Raw genomic sequence first — 12,748 nt, forward strand, 5'->3', positions numbered from 1 at the left:
TAATGGTACAACTAAAGCACAAAAATAAAGAAAACTAAGATTTTTCCATCACACATAACTGTCCTTTGCAAGTCAATTGAGACACAGGAAATAAGTGGATTTGCCCCCAGACTGAGCAGGAAGGAGAAAACTGAGAGGAATTCACAGCCACAGAAAGTCATCTTGAAATGATGTCCTCTAGGGAAGATGAGGGAGGGGGGGGAAAAAAAAAAAAAAAAAAAAAAAAAGAGAGAAAGACAAGGGAGGTGGAAAAAATAGTCGCAGAATGCATTTTGTTTCCCCCTCATCTTCTTCAACAAAATGCAGGCCCTGTGGTTATAGCAGTAGGCCACTAGCAACTGTATGTAACTGCATAGTGGCTAGCATGATGCGGCATGTATTAATCCCCTTTTTAGGCATGTACTCCTTGCTAGGAATTTAACAGTATTTTATCGCATTACTTTGGTGTATGAATGTACACCCTGGTAACCTCTCTGGAAAAGTCATGGCTGTAGTTTCACTAGCTTATGACAAATAGCAACTGTGCTAAACAGCAATATGAACATAAATGTATACTTTTTTCCTTTTCTCCCCGACTTGCATGCATCACACAGACCCTGCTGTCCGTGGCAAATTTAGAGAGAACTGAATGCACAAACCTTACCAGTTCATAATGGCAGGACTTGTTGCCAAAAACAAATCTTTTGCACGTGTGAAAAATAACATATGCCATGCTGCTCTCCTCTTACTGGTTTGTGTGAATGAAGGCAAGACAAACATTAATATAGAAGTGAACTATCACTAAATGACAATCCTGTTGCTTTAGCAGACAGAAGAAGCCACACATGCCATGTCTGAAAAGGGCTTTACTCTTTCACAGAGCGGGCTCCCATTAGGACAAATCCAGAGCATTCAACACGCATGCCAACAGTAACTGATTTGTAGCCTGCTGTGACAGGCTGTTAAAAATCCCCAACCTGTCAAACTATAAATTTACAGTGTGAGCACACACATTCACACACAAATGCAGCTCTCAAAAAGACAATACCAAATATTGATTTTTAAAAAGGTCCAAAAGGGAAGTCGGGGCAGCAAGATTAAGTGACTCTGGGAATCTCAGGTTCATAGGGATTCTCCTTTAAGCTCTCATTTCCTGTGCTTGTCCATTTTGTCAGTAGATTTACTTCCACTGTCTGAGGATCCCTGGGTGTCGCTACCAGAGCTCAGGTACATCTTGTCCACTTGTTTGAGCGCTTCATTCAGGTAGTTCTGAAGCGAGGTCATGGCAGCACAGATGGCTGGAGAGCCAAAGCCATGAGTGATGAGACTGAAGTGAGTCAGGCAGCCTTGGATTCCAGGTTCCAGAATGGGAGCAGGCCTAGCGTTGCCCAAAGGTGAGCGGTCCTGAGTGAGCAGATCAGTAAACTCTTTGCAGATTTGCCTGTAGGTAGAGAAGCAGAATAACTAAGGATGTGAAATATGTACAGATTTGTGACCTAATTGGAAAATGGATAATACTTCAGATAATTTCGAAAATACAGCTTTCTATTGATCAAATACTTTAAAACCAGCTTTTGAAAAAGGTTGTCTTGCTACATCCCACTTTGCTAGGTGTTTAAATGCATGTAAATTAAAACAATGATTGAAAATACACTTACTTGGCAGCAAGGAGCATGTTCTTGCGCGAGTTAGCCTCATTCCGCTCCACATGTGGCCTACCCAGGTATTCAGCAATTGCCTTTGCAGGGAATTCGGTCTCACACACATAACCAAAGTCTCTTGCTAAATGAACAGCTTCACCTAAGACAAAAAAGAAAAAGATAATATTACATATAAGAAAAAAAACAAAAACAAAAACAGGTTTTCTGTAGATCCAAGAAAACACTCAAGTTGCAACTTTATTGCTAACCACAAATTAATACTTGTGAATAAATATATTACTAATACATATTCATATTAGTCTTTAGACAAATATTATAACAACATATCCTTTGACATACTAGATTGTTAAGCTGTCCAGGAGCAGAACAATTTACTAGTTTAAGAGCATTACATGAATAGTCCCATTTTCAAACAGATATACACAAGCATGAAGGCATAAGAAGTGAAGCAGCTGAACTGCAGAATAATCATCTGCAGTCATTCTTCTAACTCTAGGTAAGAAGAGCTATGCAGATTGATACATTTGTGTCTTCAGGGTGGCTCGACTTGCATGTTCATAAAGGGATTATGTGAATAAATGCTACCAAAACGGGCCCCGAGATGCCAACAACACCGCTTATTGATAGACATGTACAAGTCTTCAAATGCTGGCAGCTATTCAGAAGCACAAGCTTTAAGGTCAGCTGGCCCTCCTGGCAAGCCGAACACAAGATAACAAGGCTTAATTCAGCTTTGAAGGTCTCTAAATAACACAGGCCTCCAGTCATCTTCCTGCACAGAATCATCACCCCATTTATAAAAATTCGGCATGTGGGGAGTGAGAGAGGGAAAAAAATAAAATAATATCTTTCTATAGCCAGCGGCAGGTAAATGTGATTAAAGTGATACTGGGATGATAGAATCAAATGTCACTGACTGAGGTATGACTGCAGTTGTCATTCAAACTATACAGCAACAGAAAACAGTCACAATAAAAATCAGGGCTGTATGACCTGGTAGTATTCTTTCCATCAACAGGAACAATTAATTTTCCCTAACACAACTGAGTTTCAGAGGTGACTTTGCACACTAGGTAATACAAGACAACATGCTCAATGGAGTAACAGAATTAGTGCTGAGGTTTGTTGTTTCTTTTGAGTATTTCAGATGGAAAATGGTCATCTCAGTCTTTTATACACTATACGAGTTCAGTCAACCTAATTTTGGCTAAATTTTCCAAACCACTATGACTCACCAAATAATGTGTAGCTGACAGTCTGGCACATTAAACACAGGGGGAAAAAAAAAAAAAAAAAAAAAAAAAAAAAAGGTTGCAGTTACATTGCCTTTAGTTACCCTTTCCACAAGAAGTGAAACACACACATACCAATGCCAATACACTAACGTTCCCACATTCTCATACTACTAACGCGACATTCCAGCCACTGCAAACCGTAATTATAGTGCGAGAATTTACTGTGGGCAAATGACTAATGTGTCATACCTTCTACTAGCGAGGTAAGTAGAGTGACATTAGCTGCCTTCCTTCTTCCTGCAGGCAGGTTAAGCCCAATTTTGTCCAGCTTTTCTCTCAGAGAACGGCCTCCATTTTTTGACTTGGCTCTGTATAAAGAGAAAAAGAAATTGAGGTCATTCACATATTGTCTTGACATTTTCATCAAATTATCAGTGGAGTTTTAAAAGGTTATTGTGTCATTTATGACTATTTATTTGATCCCCCTTGAGACCATAAATTAAAAGAAATACCAAGAGTTACAAGATATGTACTGTACACCTGTGTAATACACATTCATGTGTATAGTCTCAAACACTTCTGAAAATAAATTACAAGAAGATTCTCTTGACCTAAAATAAAATATTGAAACAATTCATGTTCCACTCAAAAGCACAGCAGAGAGGTATAACTCATAAATGCATTTTCAGAAGCTCTTGAACTCTCCACTTGCCATAGCCAATTCAGTTTTCTGCATGACTGGCAGACAAGCTCTCCCCCTCAGTGGTCGGTGAGAAGGGGCGCATCTTTGGAGAGACATGTGTGTTTGAGTGCCCCCACCCCTTCTCCCTCTTGTCCCACTACTAACGATAGTCCTATTGCTGTGTGACCTACTTTTAAGAAAGAAGAAGAAAAAAAAAAAAAAAAAAAGAGATTGTATATGTGGGTCTGTGGGTGCATGTCAGCATTAATACAGGCACATGGGAAGTGGTAAACATGCACTCCAAGTACAAAATGCTCCAGTCAGGAGTGTTAACCATGTACTGTAACCTCGAAGTCCCTCAACAGACTGCTGCACTACCATGTGTGCCATAAGGTCAACTGCTCTGGCACAGTTTAACATTTGCAATCACGTACACAGGCACACAAACACAATAGGTAGGTACTAACAATGTTGACGCAACCTATCCCCAATGGAAGCACTGAACCCAAAATTGCACACAACACAAAGAATGTCACAAACCTTGCAAAAAATAAAGAAAAGAGGAAAAATGATGAGCCGGAGCAACAGAGTCAAGCTGTGCTTTTAAAAAGAGCCTTTCCCATGGGCTACTAAGCTTTAGCCTACAGATCACTTGCTCCACGCCTTCCACAGCTTAATGATGGTTTATTTTTGAGATAATAAAAGTCTTAACAGTTTGCAGAAACCAGAAATTTTGAACATTTTCATTTCATCATTTTGGATTAGTTAATCCTATTTTTTGTGAATCAATAGAAATGTATTCACATGTCATGTTAAAGATTTTTACGAACCACAAGGAAAAAGAATACTGTCTAGCTGTGACGTGGAATGAGACCGAGCCCTGACCTGCGTAGAACGCCTCCCAGGAGCGATGCGTTGAGGCATTCTGGGGGTGACAAACGTCTCTGGACTTCAGCCACAGTAACCTTGTACTTGGATGTAGAGCTCAGCAAGGAAAGACGGCCTGGTACGGAGCAAAACACCTCTGTGGGATTTGACACCATGCCCAGCAGGGACTCTTTCTGGAAGGGAAGACCCAGTGCGTTTCCTTTAGGCAGAGTGACAGGCCCTGGAGAGTGAGGAAAATAATGTTTGTAAGCTAAATACTAAAGTAGTGCAAAAGAACATAAAAACAGATTGTGGTTGGGCAGTCAGATTTGTTAATTACTGTCAATCTTTATTCCAGACTTACGATCCATAAAAAATAAAAATAAATCAGACAAACCAATCTGTACGTTTCCTGTTTATGTGCATAAGCTCTGATCTTTCTGTGTCTTGTGCGGAAAAGCGAGCAGAAGTATGCGTATGCTGCTCTCCTCCAATGAGGAAAGCCAGTCTCTGCTGTGCCAAAATATACAAGAAAAAAAACATCTAAAGCCTTTTGAAATGTGTGGTTTTGGAAAGATCGGATGCCTGATGGTTAAACAGCTATGATGCCCTCACGTCAAACACCATCCACAAACAGGTACGCACATACAGACCGTCACTCATCTAAGCCACAACCTCGGAACCGTGAATTGATTGGTCTCACAGTCTTTGATCGAGCTAGACATTGTGATTTTTTTTTAAATGTCATCCCACAACAAAAGCACTGACAGACAAACAAAACAGTACAGCACACTACGAAACAAAACAGCTATCTTCATCCTCACCCGCGAAAATTCCCCCCTGATAATAAGTCCTCTGTAAGCGATCAAGGTTCCTGCCACCTCGAAGTCCTAATACTGAGACAGAAATGACAGAGTCACATCAGTGCTTTAAATCTCCTCTCCGGCAAATCACTGGGAATGACATGCCATTGTTTACAAGTGGAAACCCTAGATTGCCCATAGCGTGCCCTTGAGCCTGGGAACAGTATAATAAGCAATCACTGATTTACGTAACAAATGCAGACTGTTTGGTTTATTGCACTCTGCAAATGTCGTGCTGCTTGTTATGTACTGTAATATTGCAATATTACAAAGCAACCCTATAATTACTAGCATGCTTTCAAAGAATAAAACTTTGGGACTGTACTGCAAAATATGACATTGTCAGCAAATCAAAAAACATCAATTTTACTTTGATGTTTAACATACATATGAACAAGAAACTAAGGCGTGACGTTTACATTTTAAAATGAAACTTAACTCTACTTACGCAAATTATATTTTCTACTTGTCCACTGTCCACATACTGTTCATAATAACATGATGTTCCTTGGGTTCATCTTTCACTTTAAGTCTGTTTAATAGAGCCCTGATGACAAAACAGCAGGAATAAGTTTCTCCCTCAAAACAGTTCAAGTCTCAACAAATTACTAAACTGTCCTTCACATGCAAGCCTAATGCCACACCCACCCAAAAGCTGGTTCTGCAGAGCCAAACACAGCTTCAAGACCAACTCATAATTTCCTGCTAACATGAACTGAAAAGAGCTGCAATTGCGAGCTTAACACGCCTAAAGATGATCCAAAGCTTTGGAACTCATAGTCAACACAGTTTGTGAGATTGCTCAATTTCCATGTCATGTCAGCTGTAGCCTGATGAATATGAAAGGGATCAGTTCTTTCCCACTGGGCATCCATTCAAGCACCTTCAACAGAATAGGCTAAGGATCACATCGGGCTTAAATAAGTGCATCGCATGGATTATCATTGTATGCAGTGTAAGTACAAACAGAAGACGCCTCCTTTCCTTACTCTCTCACTGAGTGCCCTGACATGCCACTATAGAAGTATGTCATTTCCAAGTATATAGAGTTCAACAAATGAAGGTCCAGCATTTTTTAGTAATTACCACATATTTTGCTGTACAAAAGCATTCCTCTTCAGTTTTCTTTTTTAATTGCTCTAACAGTTAAAAAGTCAAAATAAATAAAATGTCACAACTCACCTTTTTTGATGACCGTCTGATCTGCCATAATTATACTGTGGTCGTCTACTTGCTGATAACAAAGAAAAGAAGCAGCAGTAAGTAAACACATGCATTGCTCTGTTTTGATAAGATTTTTTTTTTTTTTTTTTTCTGTTTTTTTCTGTTTTTCTGTTTTGATAAGATGCTTGAGCTAGACTATTTTTTCCTAAGGTGGGTATTTTCTTGATATTAGTAATCATAATCTGTCTCTTTCATGCAAAGCATATAATGTAATATGTTCCATTTTATAATAGAAATATTTTCTACTACCGCACCTTTAACTTGGAAGCATTTTGAATATATGTGACCTTTGGTTATATTAACATTTAGGAGATTTTAAATCTCCATATGGCAGGCGAGTGCAATAAAACACACTATAATGCATCCATTTACGACTTTTCAGTATATTCACTACTTCGACTGCATTCACACAACCATTTAAGCACAAAGCCTCAGTCTTTGCGCGCCTCTGCCTCAAAAGTATAATGTCAAGTGATTATATAAATCTAATCCACTTACTTGAACATCATCCAGCCCGTGTCCCATGTCATGCATCCCCATATTATCGCCAATAACCGACGACTCTAGACTGTGAGCGTGTGGAGACAGCAGCTCCGGTCGGCGGAACCCTTCCCTCCTAACCCCTGACGAGCCTCCCTCCAAGCCTAGGATCTGACTCGCGAGTCCGCTCCTCCCGTGTGCGCCGAGCCCCTCCTGGCCTTGCCGCCCAGGCCACGGCTGCTGTTGGTTCGACGATGGCGACTGGTGTATGGAGTTGATGTTGAAAGGGTCCCCGAGGTGAGAGTAGGGGTCACTAGACTGCGGGTACGAGATAGGCTGGTAGGGAGGAGGAAAGTAAGGGGGCTGGAAGTCTGAACTGGCCGAGTGTGAGAGGGAAGTAGACGGGCTGTAGAGGTGTTGACTGACCGCCGGCAGGTGAGGCAGCCGTGGGTTCCCATTGCTGTTACTATCGTGCCTTTCCTAAGGAATGGAGGAGACAAAGCGGCTGAGAAAGATGCCAACAACATGGCAGGTTGTCACCCAAGGAGATAAAATGTCAGATTATTCGCTGGCACGATGTCTACTGAAAAATGGGATTTAGACGGGATAAAACAATAACGGAGACCGTTAATTTGGAATTTTTCTTAGTACTTAGTGGCTATTGCAAGAATATGCAAATATTCTCAGCAGCAATCAGCGTCTCAGATTATTATTATTATCATATTTTATTTTGTATATAGAGTAACAATAATAAGAACACGACCCCACTTTAATTTTATAAGGAATCATAGCCGGCTTTAACTCTGACAACGACATCCTGTTTTCACTGTTTCGCCAAACTTTACTCTAACTTTTCTCCCTTGGTGCAGCACATCATGCTGCTTCTAATGAGTCACCTTCCGAAATTTTACCGTGATTATTTCAACCCAAAGGATTAAAAGTCAGCACCCACTTCTTGCCGTTAAATTCGGTGCCACTGATCTCACTTAGTGGAGGCCATCTCTTACGAAACTCACCTCACAGTCATCCTCGTATTTTACGTTGTCGGCTAATTTCCACAACATTTTGGCTGAGGAAAAAGTCTCTTTCTTGCAAATTTAAAAAAAAAAAAAAAAAGTGTAAAAGAAAAAAAAATGGGGGAGGGGGGAAAGAAGCCCGCGAGTTAATCCAGGTATGAAGAAATTAACAGCTTCCTGGTGGTCATGAACCCGCTTATTCTTCAGCTGCAGCAGGAGGCAAAGTTGTAGGCGAAGGCTGAAGGGCGAACTGACCTACCGACTGAGTATCCAACTACAGATATGAGTTTCCACAGCCACTATGAGAGAAAAATAATCGTTGTCAGGCAATATTCCCCCCTTTCCTGCCAAGGCGCTCAGTACTTCTGTTGTGAAAGTGGGCGAAACCGGTTCATAAGAAACTTGACTCCCTCTTATGGACAAAACAGTGCTGTTCAGTGCAAACATGAGCATTTCACTATATCTGCACAGCTACTTACAGTGGGCGTCACCCTGTCCGATGATGTCAGTGAATTGGAAAAAAAAATAATAAAAATAAAAAATCCTGATTGGCGGGGTGATTGTCCAATCAAAATTCGGTCCGTCTGTTGCGCGTCTTTGCACGGCGTCAAATATTAAAAGGATTAAACATCCCCAGTGTAGTCTATATCCATTTTCCTCTCTCTCTCTTTTTTTTTTTTTTTTACCTATTCCTCGTGTCTTGCAGCAAATGCTGCTTCTCATTAACATTTTTACTTCTTTTATCTCCTCGGGCCCATGGGTAGTTGAACCTTTAATTTTACAGGGCACTGTGTTCTGTTTAATTATTATATTCTTGGGCTTTAAAGCGATTCATTGGGCAGAGATCTGTTAGCCAGTCATCAAAGAAATGATTTCTTGAGTTTTATATATTTACAAAATTGCACTTTACTGAACTGCAGGACAATGTGCTCATGTAAAATATTACGACTACGAGACAGAACCTGTGAAAACGTTGCAGTTACTGCTGTACGTTAATGAGAGCTTCTTGACGAGACCTTGTACTGTAGTATACGCAGGCTTTACACAGTGTATTGCCTCTAGAGACCAATCACTTTGCTCGGTTTGAGCTGCTAATTTTAATAGCCTTCAGGAGAACGTCTTAATTTGAGGTAAAAACAAAAAAACAAAAGTTAACATTCGTGTTCTTAAAACCACCACCACTAAAAGTAAAACCCTATTATTATTATTATTATTATTATTATTATTATTATTATTATTATTATTATTATTATTAGTGGTAGTAGCAGTAGTATGTAGGTCAATTATTATTGGCCTGCATACATACTACGCATAAATGCAGTGATAGGAAACTGAGCCAAGCTACTGTGTGTTTCCCTTTTATTCCTAAAACCTTGTGGTTATGCTTTGACCGACTGGATAATTTTATAATCTTAAAGATCACCTTTTTCCCACGACAAGGCGTACTTACAGTTTGTATGCTTAATTCAGTAACAGGTATTCCAACAGGCCCGTGACATTTTGATGTTTCATATCAGTGGTACGTTTCAAACCGCAATAAGCCCGAGGGCTTAACCGCATTATTCTCTCAAAAAGCTCTAAAGCTCAAAGGATTTCGGCAAGCAGCCCTTTCTTAACTTCATTTAAATTTTTGTTGAGCTTTATAGTATCTCGGAAGGAGGGCTCTTTGAACTCTGGTTTTAATCAAAAGACAAGTAGAACAGACTTTGAGGGGGGAAATACATGATATAAAAATAACACCTGTTATCAGTTCTTCAAATCGTATTATGCCACCCCGAGGCTGCTCTAGTATTTTATCACTTTGTTTTGCATTATCAATTGATACGTAAACCAGTACGTGTCAGATTTTAATTTGTGAACTTAACGTGCGGAAATCCCGTGGCTTCTCTCCACCCAGCTGTGATAGTCCGCCCCTTTTTGTCCTCTTTGCCTTGTTGTCATGCCAAGCACAATTTATTTATTTATTTTTTTAAATGCCCTATTTAAAATGTTGTTCTGTGTTGAAACAGGCACAGGACGGACCTAAGAAAGTTAGTCACGCTTGGCCGACCGGTAAGGTTTTGAAAAATCCTGATGCTCAGCCTGTCATTTTAATGACAGCCGACTCAGCTGATGTCAGGTGTGAAGACAAAATGGATCCGTGCCCGGACACATTCAAAGTGTCACAGAAGCCAATGACTGAGCTCTGCCTAGTGATCTGCCTGTTTGCTTTGATCCCAGACTTAAGAAATATAGTTCAAAGCTGGTTTATGAACTGATTTTAACACCCAAAATTTGCATTGTATTGATAGGTCTACTAACTAAGTGAGTAAACTACTAAGTGAACAACCCTAATGGAGATCACAGTAATATTGAAGTTGCTCCAATATGTGTTCGTAACTGAAGAAAGAAAGAAAGAAAGAAAGAAAGAAAGAAAGAAAGATATAAACTTTACTGGGCGGAAAATCTACTCTTGTAATCCCCCGCCCAAAAAAAAATTCAATTTAAAATTTATAACTTAAACTGTTTGCAGAAACTATTGAAGAGGTGGAAAAAGTACCCTATCAGCAATTTTACTGAAAAATCATTTCATCCTTTATTTCAGTTTTAACCATCAGCAGCTCCACTGGTTTGTGATCCAGTAGCCTCAAGCGAAAATACTCAAAGTTTCTGATGAGTTAAACCTTGTTATTATTGGCATTAATCACAGGTTATTCAAAAAGCGCATATAGCGCCGTGCGACTTAAGCTGGGGATAAAAACGAATTTGTAACTGCCCTTTTCCGCAGCAACCATTTTGACGTGAAGCAGTGTACAGCCACAGCCGCTACTAATGACATTAATGAAGATTTTGTAATTAGTAACACCTGTAGTTACTTACCACGTCGTGTCCAAATGGCTGCTGTAAAGGTTTAGGCTATATAAGGAGGGACTCAGTCTTAAGGTTAACGAGAGCGCACGTTTGCACAATGCAAACGTATTAAATTAGACAATAAATATATTTATGAGTAGATCTATGATTGCTATAATTTGACTTAATATAGCCTAAACTAGGGTTACGTTTTTATTCTACTCTGAACAAGACTGTTTTTAAAGTGATCAGTGTAAGAAAGACCCTCCGTAAGTTTACTTTTCTGTTAGTCTTCCACTGATGTAGATATTAAACGAATAAGTTTAGTCTTTTAATAAGTGCATTAGAATTATAAGTTTACATTTTACATTAGCCTTTTCATATGCTTGGATATTATTGATGCCGTAGTTCACTCAAACATGGTGCAATTTAAATTCCTTCTATATTCAGGTTATTTTAACTGGAAGCTACTAGTTAAATCAGCGAAGGTTAAAAGATAATCCACAGGCCTCCGTCCTGTTCAAGCAGGATGTCAACCAATTTGCATTAGTTTTTCACCCTTATTGCTCACTCCGTGGCCTCTCGCACGCAACAATCTCCCAATGCCTGCGCCTTCTGACAGGGACCTGATCTTCAAGGTGGTTTTTGACAAAACAGGGAGCTGATCTGCAAGGTGACTTTTACGGGAAACCCTGTGAAGCTTGTGATATTTGAAAGTTGCCATTTTATACCCTACAGCTGTAATTAGTCAGGCTTGTTAAATTTAATGACAGAGGTGGAAGTGCATGAATTCATTGTTCAAATTTTTAAGAGTGTGGGTGTAAAAACGGACTCTAAGCTAACCTATATTAAGATGAAGTGAGGCTGATCGTCTACCGAGCTCTGTGAGGAGTGTGTCGGGCCCGAACAGCACCAGCCCAATTTAACTCCTTGTTATGGTGGGAAGTAATAAAACAAAAGCGATAAACACGATACAGGCTTGGTCAAATTAGATCATCTGTAAGAGGAAAATACAGGAGGCAGCCAACTCACCCTCCAGTCTATCCTCTCCAGTACAGACATCTGCAAGGCTCCAGTCGCAGTAATCCCGCTGAGCTGCAGCGAATGAGTGAAACCATGAGTTTTACATTGCCGACTTCACCTGACTGCAACGCAGGACGCATGCGCACTCTAATGAACTGCACCTGAGTGGACAAATCAAAATTTATTGCCAAACCGTTTATGGAAATTTGCATATACGGTTTGTGTAAAACAACGTGTACATTAATTTATTAATATGAGGAAAGCTGGTACGAAAGACTAAAAAAAAAAAAAAAAAACACTGAGGAAAACAAACATGATGCACAGAATTAGACTTATAACCGAGACAGTACTACAGTTAAACTTATCATTGTATTCTAGTTTTGAGTGTAAAAAAAAATAAATAAAAATAAAGTTACGGAGGATAAAATTAATGAATACGTGGAAAAAAAGAAGTATGGAAAATTCAAGATAAGGCAATTCCAGCCCAGCCCTAAAGCCACAGCGCCTCGGGGTGACCACAAGAATCTGCTTTCAAAAGCCACTGAAGCTTTTTAAGGTGTATAGTCCCTGTTATCTGATCTCCAGAAGATTTCAGCTTAAACTATTGAACAGATCAAAGTGTCTTTGCTGTGTGGTTAAGAATGCAGCTGATATATCTTGATCTGGGGAGGGGGGAAGACGTCTACCTGTGGTCTGACACCTGTTTAATCGATTTTTAAAAAATGGTGGAATGACACATTTTCCCCCAGATTAATTTAATTCCAACAATAAGACCTTAATTTAAAACCGTGTGCTACTGTTAAAAAATAAAGATCTTCTAATATATAAATTTTGTTGTTACGTTCTTGAGTAAAACAAAAATTAAGGGTGGAGGGGGAAAAAATCTACA

At 39.6% G+C, this 12,748-nt stretch overlaps 1 protein-coding gene across 4 annotated transcripts; it reads right to left on the reverse strand.

The window, feature by feature from the left end:
- Positions 1-827: 827 nt before the first annotated feature.
- On the reverse strand, positions 828-12,021 carry tfap2c (transcription factor AP-2 gamma (activating enhancer binding protein 2 gamma)). 4 transcript variants are annotated; one of them, XM_026166888.1, is made up of 8 exons: positions 11,869-12,021; positions 7,010-7,471; positions 6,470-6,521; positions 5,249-5,320; positions 4,443-4,665; positions 3,125-3,243; positions 1,638-1,779; positions 828-1,420 (listed from the first exon to the last, which is right to left on the reverse strand). In XM_026166888.1, the coding sequence occupies exons 1-8, from the start codon at positions 11,896-11,898 to the stop codon at positions 1,126-1,128; spliced, it is 1,395 nt and encodes a 464-aa protein (XP_026022673.1). In that variant the 5' UTR covers positions 11,899-12,021; the 3' UTR covers positions 828-1,125. The 4 variants fall into 4 exon arrangements, with proteins under 4 accessions (XP_026022673.1, XP_026022672.1, XP_026022676.1 ...); XM_026166887.1 differs by lacking the exon at positions 11,869-12,021 and adding an exon at positions 8,008-8,088; XM_026166891.1 differs by lacking the exon at positions 5,249-5,320 and having other exon boundaries at positions 11,869-12,020.
- Positions 12,022-12,748: the final 727 nt, after the last annotated feature.

This window comes from Astatotilapia calliptera, chromosome 5 (assembly GCF_900246225.1).
Source record: "Astatotilapia calliptera chromosome 5, fAstCal1.2, whole genome shotgun sequence".
NCBI lineage: Eukaryota > Metazoa > Chordata > Actinopteri > Cichliformes > Cichlidae > Astatotilapia > Astatotilapia calliptera.

What these genes read in the sequence shown, in the direction of transcription:
- tfap2c (XM_026166887.1), bottom strand. Translation starts at nt 8,055, where the DNA reads ATGTTGTGGAAATTAGCCGACAACGTAAAATACGAGGATGACTGTGAG. An exon ending in ACGGGCTGGATGATGTTCAA is followed by an intron (nt 6,522 to 7,009) that starts GTAAGTGGATTA and finishes CTTTGTTATCAG; the next exon opens with CAAGTAGACGACCACAGTAT. An exon ending in CTGGGAGGCGTTCTACGCAG is followed by an intron (nt 3,244 to 4,442) that starts GTCAGGGCTCGG and finishes CTCTTTATACAG; the next exon opens with AGCCAAGTCAAAAAATGGAG.